Source organism: Triticum urartu, chromosome 5A, assembly GCF_056163025.1.
Source record: "Triticum urartu cultivar PI428250 chromosome 5A, HENAU_Tu73, whole genome shotgun sequence".
Lineage (NCBI taxonomy): Eukaryota > Viridiplantae > Streptophyta > Magnoliopsida > Poales > Poaceae > Triticum > Triticum urartu.
Window position 1 is genome coordinate 497,783,228 of NC_141877.1, and position 12,629 is coordinate 497,795,856.

Genomic DNA, 12,629 nt, shown 5'->3' on the forward strand with positions numbered 1-12,629 from the left:
AGCATCATTGTTTTGCCGATTCCAGTTTTCCCAATGGCGGCGTGAAGCTGAAAACGTTGACGCTGAGCAACTGTGCTCCTCTCGCAGCCAGACCGGACGCAAACACGGCCACAGCACGCGCATTCAGCGCGCTCACCGTCCTTGTCCTGCAAGACATGCCGAGGACGACGCGCAGCCGCGTCTACGAGGCCATCATCCGGGCGTGCCCGGCGCTGGAGGTGCTGCACCTCAGGTCCTGCGGCTGCCGCAGGAGGTCCTTCTCGGTAGACGCGCCCGACTCGCGGATCACAGAGCTACTCATCGAGTTCACCGGCCGCGCGTACGGGAAGATCGAGCTGCGCGCCCTGCCGAAGCTCGAGAGGCTGGCGTGCATGGGCGCTCCACTCGATCTCAAGTTCGGCTGCGTGCCCCACCTGGCGGGCCTCAACCTCAGCTACGACGAAGACGCCAATTCCAAAACTCCAGAGTTCGTGTTGTTCGGCGTGCGAACTACATGCCTTCTCAGCAGCTTCTTGACCAACCTCACGGGCTTAGAGGACCTCATCCTCCTGTTCACCGGTCCTGAGATGTGGATAGTACGGCCTCTCGACGACATGCCGCCGTTGGGCAAGCTGAAGAGACTACTCGTGGCGGACATGCCGTCGTCGTGGGACATCACTTGGATCCGTTACGTCCTGGAGGCCGCGCCTTCCCTTGAGACTCTGCACATTCACGTCACGGACGACGATGACGCGGGTTCCGTGGGAACGGTGGCCAGTAAGCTGATCCATTGGCCGTCGTCGTCGTTGGACTTCAAGCACCAGCGTCTCCGCGAGGTGGTGGTGGGCGGCTTCGAAGGTACGCGGAGGCAGGTGCACTTCGTGAGGTTCCTCAGGCGTGCGTGCACAGCGCTCCGAGACGTCGTGCTGCTCAGGCATGGCCATGTGGTAGAGAAGGGGCTCTGGGATTGGGAGACTGTGACTCCGAAGCAGGAGTGGCAATGGATTGAGGAGGAGAGATGCGCAGTGATGAGTGGGATCTAGGATGGCACGGATGACGTTGCTTGCTGCGCATCTCGAATAGTTTTTGGGTGATTTACCCCCACTCATGGAGGAGAATCGTTTGCGAGGTTGTGGTTGTGTCAAAGGCGGTGTAAAAAACAATTGATTGTGAACTTGTACGTGCATTATGAACACAGCATAAATGATAGACAGTATAAGAACGAATCTCTAGCATGTCCGCTATATTTCTGGCCCGCAAAATCGTTTACTAAACCGATTTTGCGGGAAGTTATGCACCGCCGGAATAAACATAGGTCCCACTACAACAAAACACACCATAAGTTCATACATAAAACTAAAAACATAGATAAACATAGATCGGAGGTGGCGGCGGCGGCTCATGGCTTGACGTTGTGGTAGTACTCCTCCGCCGACCTCCGGAGAATGTTGGCGAACTCGTACTCTTCCTTCCACGCCTCGAGCTGTTCTGCGGCGCCATCTTCAACAGCCGCCACCTCGTCCTTCGCAGCGGCGAGCTCAACCTCCGTCTTGTGGCACCGCTTGTTGGTTGGCCAAAGCGTTTTGCCGATCTTGAAGAATCGAGCCCACACGCCCCGGCTACCGCTGCGGAGAGCCCACCGCGTTCGCACGTCCGCTTCGAGCGCCACGGCTCGACGGCGGGCTAGCTGGAGCTGTCGGGTCCGGGCAAAGCCATAGACCGAGCCGTCCCCACGGATAGGCGATCGTCCGAAACCGTGCGGCGGAGGACCAGAACACCTCCCCCACCTGCATGTGGCCCTAATATGTGTATGAAAGGGTGGTATGATGTTTAAATAGCCAACACACAACTTTGATGTGCCACCCGCTTCACAAACGATACAGTCAAGCACGAAGGTCCTACACTTAGAGTGCGACACCCCCCAAGTTCGAGGCGACGGGAGGGAATCATATGAAGAAAATGCGCTCAAACTTGGTTGGACGTGATATGGACGTGGCGGCCACTGATACTGATATTATTCGTGTTAATTTACTAGCTGCGCCAAGGTTGAAAATTGATGCATTAGATGGAAAATCATCCAACCATGCTGATGCGTTGCATGTCTTGATCGTGAATGAGAACATGCCCAAAGGTGTTCAGCTTGTCCATCAGACTGAGGAAAGGGGCGTGAGGAATATGGATGGATTTGATCCCTCGTATGCTATGCGGCTTGTGCGTTGCGGGGAATCGCTAGGACAGGGGCTAGATACACGTGGACAAACAAGCAACTCTCTCCGGTACGGAGCGTTCTGGACCGTGTGTTTGTTACGGCAGACTGGGAAGTGATCTTTCCCATGTGTACGTTGGTCGCTGAAACGCGCATTGGTTCTGACCATGTACCGCTGATCTTGGCCTCTGGGGGGATAGGATCAAACGTAGTCCACGTTTCTACTTCGAAACAGGGTGGTTCGAGGTAGAGGGTTTCGTCCCCTTGCTCCTTGCGCGTTGGGAGCAAGCTAGGGCTGCGGCTGGTCGTTCCAGGGGTCCTCTTGACACTTGGGTTTCGGCGGCCGGGGCCCTGCGTGGTTTCCTCCGAGGATGGGGTGCAAACCACAGGAGTGATGCTAAACGAGCAAGGGAAGCTCTTATCGAGGAAATTAAAGCCCTTGATGTGCAAGCTTACTCTAGAACCTTCTCGGAAGCGGAGTGGGCTAACCGTTACGCCCTCGAAAATCAAGTGCTGGCCATCCTCAGGGAAGAGGAGGAATATTGGCGCCGTAGGGGCGGCGTCAAGTGGATTACCAAGGGGGATGCGAATACGGGCTATTTTCATGCCTTCACCAACAGCCGCAAACGGAAATGCTCGATCCTGAGATTGCAATCTGATCACGGGCTGTTGGTCAGTCAAGCCGGATTCTCGGGTCATATCTATGATTTCTTCCTTAACCTGTTGGGTACAGCGGAAGAGAAGCCTCTGCGCCTTCGTGCTGACTTTTGGGGGGAAGAGTCACGAGTGTCGCATGACGAGAATGATGCCCTGGCCTTGTCCTTCTCCACGGGGGAGATCGACGATGCGCTTGGCTCGATGAAGATTGATACTGCTCCAGGGCCGGATGGTTGGCCGGTGTCTTTCTTCCGCCGGTTCTGGCCGGCGCTCAAGGACATTTTATACGATATTATCAACGGTGTTATCAACCTCATACCAAAAGTTAAAGGGGCCGACACTATTAAACAATACCGCCCCATTACCCTTATTAACGTGCCTTTCAAAATTTGCTCCAAAGCCTACACTACGAGACTTGCCCCGGTCGCACAGCGTGTGATTGACCGTAGCCAGTCGGGCTTCCTCAAAGGCCGCAACATCCTGGAAGGACCGGTAGTATTGCAAGAGATTGTTCACGAGCTAAATCGCACGCGTTAGCCGGGTGTGCTCTTTAAGCTTGACTTGGAGAAAGCCTACGACCGAGTGAACTGGGAGTTCATTCGTGAGGTTCTGACTCGGAAGGGATTCGAGTCGGGTTTTGTACACCACATCATGCAAATTGTCTCGGGGGGACAGACTGCGGTGTCGATTAACGGAGAAGTGGGGAACTTCTTCCGCAACAAACGAGGTCTCAGACAGGGAGATCCCTCCTCGCCTTTGATCTTTAACTTTGTTGTTGATGCCCTTTCGGCGATGGTGAACAAGGCCAAGAACGCCGGCCACATACGTGGTGTGGTGCCTCACCTCATTCCCGGAGGGATCACTCACCTACAATATGCGGACGATACTTTGTTGCTCTTCGAGCCCGATGACCATAGTATAGCCTCGATTAAGCTCATCCTCCTCGCTTTCGAGATCATCTCTGGCCTGAAGATCAACTTTCTTAAGAGTGAGGTGATAGCCATTGGGATGGACTATCCCCTTGCCACACGCATTGCCAACCTGCTTAACTGCAAGCTAGGGAGCTTTCCAATTAAGTACTTAGGCCTCCCCATCTCGGACAAACACATCTCGATTCTTGAATGGGAACCCTTGTACGGCAAGGTGGCGAACCGGGTTAGCCCCTGGCACGTTAGGTTTCTATCTTCCGCGGCCAGGCTGATTTTGACAAACTCTAGTCTGTCCTCCTTGCCCTTGTTTACTATGGGCATGTTCTTGCTGGCTGATGGAGTCCACGCCAAGCTCGACACCCCTCGGTCTAAGTTATTTTGGGAAGGAACTGGGACAAAAAACTACCACCTGATCAAGTGGGCAGCGCTTTGCCGACCCAAGAAATTCGGTGGCCTAGGGATCCTTAACTCCAAGCTCATGAATGTTGCGCTCCTTGTCAAGTGGATCTGGAAACTTTCCCAGAATGAACAAGGGCTTTGGGTGGATATCCTTCGCGCTAAATATTTCCCCGATGGGAATTTCCTCACCTCTAAGGCTAAGGGATCGCCTTTTTGGAACGGGATCCAGGCTGTTAAGCCTGCCTTCACCTTAGGAGCCAAGTTTTGCGTTAAGAATGGCAACTCCACGAGGTTTTGGCTCGACCATTGGCTTGGGCCGGAACCTCTTTGGCGCAGTCACTCTGTCATCTACCAATTAGCCACTAACGTTGATATTCTTGTGGCCGATGCGCTCAGATCAAATCCTCCCGCTATTTCTTTCAAAAGACCACTCCTTGCCCATGAACGGGCATGTTGGGACGGGCTCCTAACTTCTTTGCATGGTGTGACACTCTGCCTTGAGGCCGACACGGTCTCGTGGTCCCTCTCGAGCTCCGGAAAGTTCACGGTCCAATTGCTATACAACAAGTTGACCAAGGGACCGACTCTAGACATAGCTAGGGGGCTATGGAAAGCGTCTATCCCTCTGAAGATAAAAGTTTTTCTTTGGCAATTGTTCCGTGACCGTCTTCCCTCCTCTAACAACATTGCCATTAGACACGGCCCTTCGGATGGGACTTGTGCATTGTGTGGAGCGCATGAAGATGCTAACCACATCTTCTTCAAATGCCACAGAATTGGAATCCTCATACGGCTTCGGACCTCCGTGGGATCCTTCTCGCTCATAGGGGTGGCTTTGGGCGAGTTATGTGGAGATGCGTAGGGGCGCTATGCTAGGCATTATGGACCACTCGTAATAAGATGACTATTGAACACAAGTTTCCTAACCATCCTGCTGATATTATCTTCAAATGTCACTTGTTTTTTCAGACATGGACACCATTGGGGAAACGGCATGATGCAGATCGGATGACGGAGGCCATGGAGCGGATCCGCACGATTCAGTATGAAGCCCGTCACTAGGATGATGCTCGTTGTGCTATTTTGGACTGGTCGCTTGTGTGCTGTTGTTTCTTCTTTATCTATCAGGCTCAGGCCGGTTGCATGTACCGTACTTTGGCTACGGCCATTTATCTTCTGTTGTAGTACTGAGATGAACTTGTTGGATGCTGCCTGTCGATGGGCTTTATTAATTTAAAGCCGGACGCTCCTTGCGTCTTCGTTCTAAAAAAACAATAGGATGCACAATTTGGTTTCCTACTTCTACACATGTTCAACAGATCAAGTTAAAAGTACAGATAGATGGCATATGCAGATGTCTTGCTTATTATTTATTCTCCTGCCACGTATGATGAAGGATCTGAGGCATCCTAGGATACATGATTTCTTGTGCATGTGTGCAGGTGGATGGGGCCCACCAAAACAACTCAGGAGTAGCACATTTTCTGGAGACCAAAGTCTGAGTCGGTTAGTATTTAGGTTGTTTTTTTACAGTTCTTTTTCTGCCGTGAGTTAGAGATAGAATCAGATATTTAGTTTAATTCTTGTGAGTCAAGTTAGAAGGGTCGGCTTGTATTATAAAAGCCAAGTCCGTGTGCCATGTAGTGATTTAGGTTATTTTTAGATGAATTAGACACCGTGTGTGATTCGGCCGTCGGCCATTATCGAGTTTAGAGAATTCTTGTCAAAATCTCTACTGGCGTGTGAGTTCCTGCGACGTGACGTGCAGGGGATTACAAGCTGGGCCTATACGGTTCGTCCACGTTATTCCTTCGGATTGAGGGGTTGGCGTGTTGTTTCTGTGGGATTTGCGAACATCTTCGTAAACCCGCGACTTGTTCTTGCTGCGATGGAGGTTTGTGCCGTGAAAGATCGGGCCAACAACGGATCGACCCTCGTCTCGAGGTTCGCTTCTCATCATGACGTGTCACTATGACCTACCCTAGCGCAAACATAGAGGAATGCACCATGGGCTACCCCCATGTCAGGTCCCGTCAAAGCTGTAGACTAGGCGGTACCCACGGATCGACAACCGGCTGAAACCGCGCAAGGGAGGGTGAGAACCCCCCCCCCCACCCCCCCCCCCCTCTGTCAAATTCATATTTCTTAGATTTTTCCGATATCAAATTACAGTCACGCACGAAGGTTCTTGAAATTAAAGTTACAAAAATGAATGTATGAATTTCCAAGTTTTAGAATGATTTTCAAAGAATATCAAATTTGAATTCAAAAACCTAGGATAAATTTTGAAACCTAGTAAGAGTTCTAATTCCCTCTTATTTTTGTGATCAGAATGGGTATAAGATTTTTCAAATTTTAAAACATTGATAAAAAAACTAATATTTAAACTTTGAATGAATATACTATTTGAAATTTGAAATTCAAAGTTTATTTATGTGTGAAATATGAATAACTCGAAAAAAACACGAGAAATTGTTCTTGCTATTGCTAGCTAGCCATTTATTTGAATTTGAAACATTTAGTCCAAATAAAAAGCAAACTGCAATTGGAAAAATGAAAGAGAAAAAAAAGGAGCAATAAACAGGCCGGCCGTCGGCGGGCGATAAACGAGTCGGTCCAGATGAACGCGTTACAGCTGCACTGTCACGGGGCGCAGAGGTGAGGCAGGGTCAAACTTTAGTTCCACCTCGCCGCGTGGGAGACGTCCAGATCAGCTTAAATACGCAGCCGCACGACCTGAGGTGCAGCACAAACTGCCTCCTCCGAAAGGCATGTGGCCTTGTTGTGGAAGTGGTGGAACGAACGAAATAGAGTGAGACATGGGGAGAAAAGGCTGACGCCTGATGCCTTTAATTCTCAAGTTCTCCTCAAAGTGGCAGAATGGGGCATGTTCTTCCCAGGGTCGCCTTTAAACGTTTTTGAACATTTTATTTAACTAAAATTCGGCGAATGGGACAAATATTCGGCGAAACAGTACATTACTTCGGCGAACAGAAATAGTTTTTACATAGATAAAATACTTAAAAAAATAAACGCGACTACAGACCGAATAACGCACTAAGAGAGGCGAAGTCGCCGCCGTCGCCGCCAGCACTGAGCTTCCACCATCCCGGCGCGCGCATGTCGGTGGGCGCCGGGATGTTGGCCTCGAACAACAGGTAGGCTTCCCACTCGTGCAACGAGCGGCGGCCGAAGCCATTGGCCGCCGCACCATCGCCGGGGAACCTCTCGCCCATAGTCGCGGCTGGCCACGGGGAGGGAGGGGAGGTACGTCGGCGTCATCGGCGCACGGGGAGAGAGAGCTGTGGGCGGGGTGCGGCCACAGGCGAGGGGAGGCGCTGTTTATATAGCGGCCAGGGGGTGTGGGTGCCGGGTGTACGCGTGGCGGGAGAGGAGGCGCTGTTTATATAGCGGCCGGGGGGTGTGGGGCGCCGTGTGTACGCGTGGCGGGAGGTGGGGCGTCGCCGCCCGCGCCGCCTGTGAGGAATCAATGAAAGGCTGACCGGCGGCAGCCTTGGCATTGATTCCCCGCAGGAAACCGAGGCGACGAGGACGATGAGGCGCGGGGGTCGCTGACTCGGCGGGCCCGCCGTTCTTTCGCGCCAAAACCGATTGCCCTGGCACCCCCAGCGCGCCGGGTTCGGCCTAGGTCCGCCGGCGAAAAACACGCTCCTGGGGACGCGATTGGGCCGATTTTTGAGCGCCGACTTTAAAAAATCGCGAGGGGGGGTGTTGGGGACGCGGCTGGAGATGCTCTTACAACCAGACCACCGCGTCAGGAGGATGGGGTTGCATAGCAAGGGCACCGGACGGGGACATTTTATTTGCAGCAGCCAGTCCTCTCAGCTATTTGTCTGAACCGATCCATGCTGAAAGTATTGCACTTCTGAAGGCGATCGAATTCTCCAAGAATTTTGGAATGGGTAAGGTCATTTTTGAGACAGATTACATAAACTTGAAGAAAACAGTGATCTCTGACGAAAATGACAGGTCGACTTTGGGCACTCTATTCAGAGAAGCAAAGTTCCGCCTTCATCTCGGGTTCATCGAGTACCGAGTTGAGTTTTCTCCTAGAATTTGTAACACTCCAGCGCATGTGCTGGCAGGTCTTGGTACTAGGGAAATTCGTAGTGACCATATTTTGTGGATCACAAATTTTCCCACCGATGTAATCCGTGCAGTGGCTGGCGATTCCGCCGTGACCACAGGTTAATGGAATGCTAGGTGTTCCATGACAAAAAAAAAGGCCTGTCACCAGTCACCGTTGGGCTTGATAGGTGATGGACCGATTACGTTACTTATGAGGTGGCAACGCTCGGCGTTTGCCTAAATATGCCGAGTGGCCAATCTAAAATCTCGTTGAATTGGGAAACATAAGGCAGAAAATGATTCCTGTAGTGATTGTATAAATTTTGCCTAGTGTTTTTCATAGCCACTCGGTTTAGGTGTCTGTTTGCTGAGTGTTTTTTTTTTTGCACACTCAGCACAAGTGGACTTTGGTAAGTGTATAAACTTTGTCAAACGTTGTTCATCGGTACTCGGTTTAGGTGGTCGATTGAATGCACTCGGCAAAGAACCATTTTCCCATAGAGATGGCTACTTCCACAAACGACGGTAGGGTTTCTCTTAGCTACTACTATTTTTTTGGAAAAGGAGGTTAAACCCTGGCCTCTGCATTAATTGATGCATGCAGCGATCTTTATTAATTATTCCACAAAGGTCTGACAAGAATATACATCAATTCACCGAAGCCACCACTCACACTTACAACATGTGGAGTGCTCTCACTCCTCATATCTAAAACCGGTGTCGTCACCGATCCATCCACATAACGTATTGGGGCCAACAGCCAGTGCAACCTACCTAAAACGCACACCACATGCATACATTTAGAAGCCGCCATCATCATCGGACCGCTGACCCATCTTCTGAGAGAGATCCACATCATCCTTGCCATTTCCAGACATTTGTCGACGCCACCACGGCGCCCAACGGTGCCACTGCCCTGCGCTCATTCGTCCAGACGTGAAGACTCTGGAAGATCCGTCGTGCGTACCACCTGCCAACCAGGCATGACTTAGCATAGCACCTGTCGATCAGGCATGACTTGGCAGCTCCATCGAAGCTCCGCGCAAGATGAAGCCGCTCCACCTCCTGCCTCTGTCTTCCAGCGCTGCTCCACAAACGATGCTCCCAAAAGAAAAACGACATCATAGTACCACCATCGTCTAATCTGGAAGACCAGATCCTAGGGTTTCCCCCGAAGCAGCACAAGTGGGTTGACAACAGTTACACGACGATGCCTTCATCGAGGTAACGACGCAAAACGCCGCCATCGCCCGCCAACGACTCGGTTTTCACCGGTAACTATGTCTTACCGACTCGTAGCTGGGACTAGATGATGAATCTCGAGATCCGACCATCCAGCCGTAGGCCGACCACCTTTGACGGAAGAGATGACCACCATCGCCAGCTGCACCGGTTAGAACAAATCTAACCGGAGGTGTCCCCGACGTGACCACCAGGCCCTCCATGCCGCCGCTGCCAATCCAAAAGCAGATGGCGCGCCGCCGTCGCCGCCGACCGTAGCGCCGCCGCCGCCCGAACAAGGTAGGCCGCCGTTCTCGCAGCCCACGCCGCCTCTGACGCCGCCGCGCCACAGCCATCGCCGTCGCCAACACTGCCACCGCAGCCGCCATTAGGACGCCAGCCAACCGCCACACCGCCGTAGTCCAAATCTGGGCCGTCATGAACCAGATCAGCGCCCCCGCAGTCTAGATCGGGGTCACACCCTCGAGCCAGGGCGTCCAACGTCATCCTATGACCCGCGAGAGGGAGGAGTGCCTCCGTCGCCGCCGCACGCACAGGCTATGCCCGGCGGTGACGGAGGGGAGGGAGAGGAAGGAGCGGTGAACTGGCGGCTAGGATTAGAGGCCCTCGGTCGCCCGCGCGGGGGGGGGGGGGGTGGGGGGCTACTAATGTTTTGTTCAACCATGTCTTATGCCATAACTACTACTCCATACGGCAGTGAATTCATTCCCGGACCTTGTACACACCGTCCATCACATTATAGGAGATGGTCATTTTTAAAGTTATTACCCTTAACAGTAAGGAGAGGTACTACTAGTTTAGAAACCCAACAATGAGCCAGGAGCGGCGGTATCGGGAAGACAGGTGGCGGCAGATGCCGTCGAGCGTTAATAGAGGTTTGCAACTGCATACGGAAGCCAAAGTCTATCATTGTAGCTTTGGAATTGGAACATCTCCAAAAAACGAAAAAAAAACTTTGCAATTGGAACACGAGTCGGAGTGGGGGTGCAATCGCCGCCGCACGTTGGGATTCTTTTGCTTCAACCAGCACCTTTCGCTCATCAGCAACTCCCAAACCCCGTATGGGTATGAATTCAAACTCATCCTCCTGAGTTCTATGCTTCTATAAATAACTTGGGATCACCCGGCTCACCCGTTCCGTCTCACATTGTGCCAAGTCGAGCGCTACGAGTGTTCACCAAAAGCGATCAGCCTCGCCGATCGACATGGACGGGCCTCTGTCCGTATGTGATGATCAGCCGCTCGCACTCCTCCGGGTCCGCCGTGCGTCCGGCGGCGAGGAGGACCGCCTCGGTGCAGTCCCCGATGACATGCTCCATCTCGTGCTCCGCCGCCTTGACACCCGGTCCGCGCTAGCCACCTCCGCGCTCTCCAGGCGCTGGGCGCGCCTCCCGCGGGAGCTCCCCGCACTCGAGTTCAAGGTCCGCGACATCCTGCCCCAGCGATACAATCAGTACCTCCATCGTCGTACTGACGCTGCGAACAGCCGCCAGAAACCATGTTCCATTAAGAAGCTCATCAAGAAGCTCGATCTCGTCCTCAGCCGGTACGAGCGCCGTGGTATGCGTTCGCTGTCCGATTCCCTCGGCGGCTTCTTGCATGCGGGTGACGCTAATCCACGCCGACGCGTGCACAGCATCAAATTGGAGATCTTCACCACCCACAATTCTGGTAACTTGAACCGACTCGTTGCCACGGCCGTCGGCGGCTGGGGAGTAGAAGACCTTGAGGTCGTCGTCCTCAACCCCGGCGCACGTCACAGAGCGGGCTATAGCTTCCCGCATCATTGCTTTGCTGATCCCAATTTCCCGGGCGACAGCGTCAAGCTGAAGAAGCTAAGGCTAAGCAACTGCCCTCCGCTCTCCGCCGGCCCGGACGCTAACCCACCATCGCCACGTGCGTTCAGTGTTCTCACCGTGCTCATTCTGCAAGACATGCCTAAGTCGACGGGTGGCCACGTCTACGAGGGCGTCATCCGGGCATGCCCGGCACTGGAGGTGCTGCACCTCAGGTCATGCGGCTGCCGCGAGAGATCATTCACCGTAAACGCGCCCGGCTCCCGGATCACAGAGCTGCTCATCGAGCTCGGCGGCCGCACGCTCGGGATGATTGACCTGCGTGCGCTGCCGAGGCTCGAGAGGCTGGCGTGCATGGGCGCTTCGCTGGAGCTCAACTTTGGCTCCGTACCGCGCCTCGCCCAGCTCAACCTCACCTACGACGAGGATGCCAACGCCAAGACTCTGGAGTTCGCCTTGTTGGGCGTGCGCAACCTATACCTTCTCACCAGCTTCTTGAGCCGCCTGACGGGCTTAGAGGACCTCGTCCTCCGGTTCACCGGGCCTGAGATGTGGGTTTTACTACCTCTCAACGACATTCCACCGTTAGACAAGCTGAAGAGGCTGCTCGTGGCGGACATGCCGTCGTCGTGGGACATCACTTGGATCCGTTACCTCCTGGAGGCCGCGCCTTCCCTTGAGACTCTGCACATTCACGTCGCCGACGATGACGACGCTGGGTCCGCGAGAGCGGTGGCGAATAAGCTAATCCCGTGGCCGCCGTCGGAGTTCAAGCACCGGCGACTACGCGAGGTGGTGGTAAGCGGCTTCGAGGGGACGCCGAGGCAGGTGCACTTCGTGAGGTTCCTCATGCGCGCGTGCACGGAGCTCCGAGACGTCGTGCTCCTCAGACATGGCCATGTACAAGAGAAGGGGCCCTGGGATTGGGAGATTGTGGCTCCGAAGCAGGAGTGGCAATGGATCGAGGAGGAGAGACACGCAGTGATGAGTGAGATCGAGGACGGCACAGATGACATTGCTTGCTGCACATCTCGAATAGTTTTTGGGTGATTTATCCCCACTCATGGAGATTCATTTGCGAGGCTGTGGTTGTGTCGAAGGCAGTGTAAAAAAATTGATTGTGAACTTGTACGTGCATTATGAACACAGCAGAAATGATGGACAGTATAAGAACCAATCTTGTTTGGACGACAGAGATCAAATTTCAGGTTTAATGCTCTGCCGTGTTGGCGTCTGTGATGATTTTGTCAATCTCAAGACCCACTGATTTAGTCTTTCGAAGGTGTTCTGAAAGTGCATTATATCGACTAGAGGGGGGGTGAATAGGCGATT

The 12,629-nt window shown here is 53.2% G+C and overlaps 1 protein-coding gene across 1 annotated transcript; it reads left to right on the forward strand.

The window, feature by feature from the left end:
- The first annotated feature begins 10,706 nt into the window (after positions 1 to 10,706).
- On the forward strand, positions 10,707 to 12,347 carry LOC147972252 (uncharacterized). Its single transcript, XM_087524271.1, has one exon. It carries the CDS (start codon positions 10,707 to 10,709, stop codon positions 12,345 to 12,347), a length of 1,641 nt encoding a protein of 546 aa, XP_087380397.1.
- Positions 12,348 to 12,629: the final 282 nt, after the last annotated feature.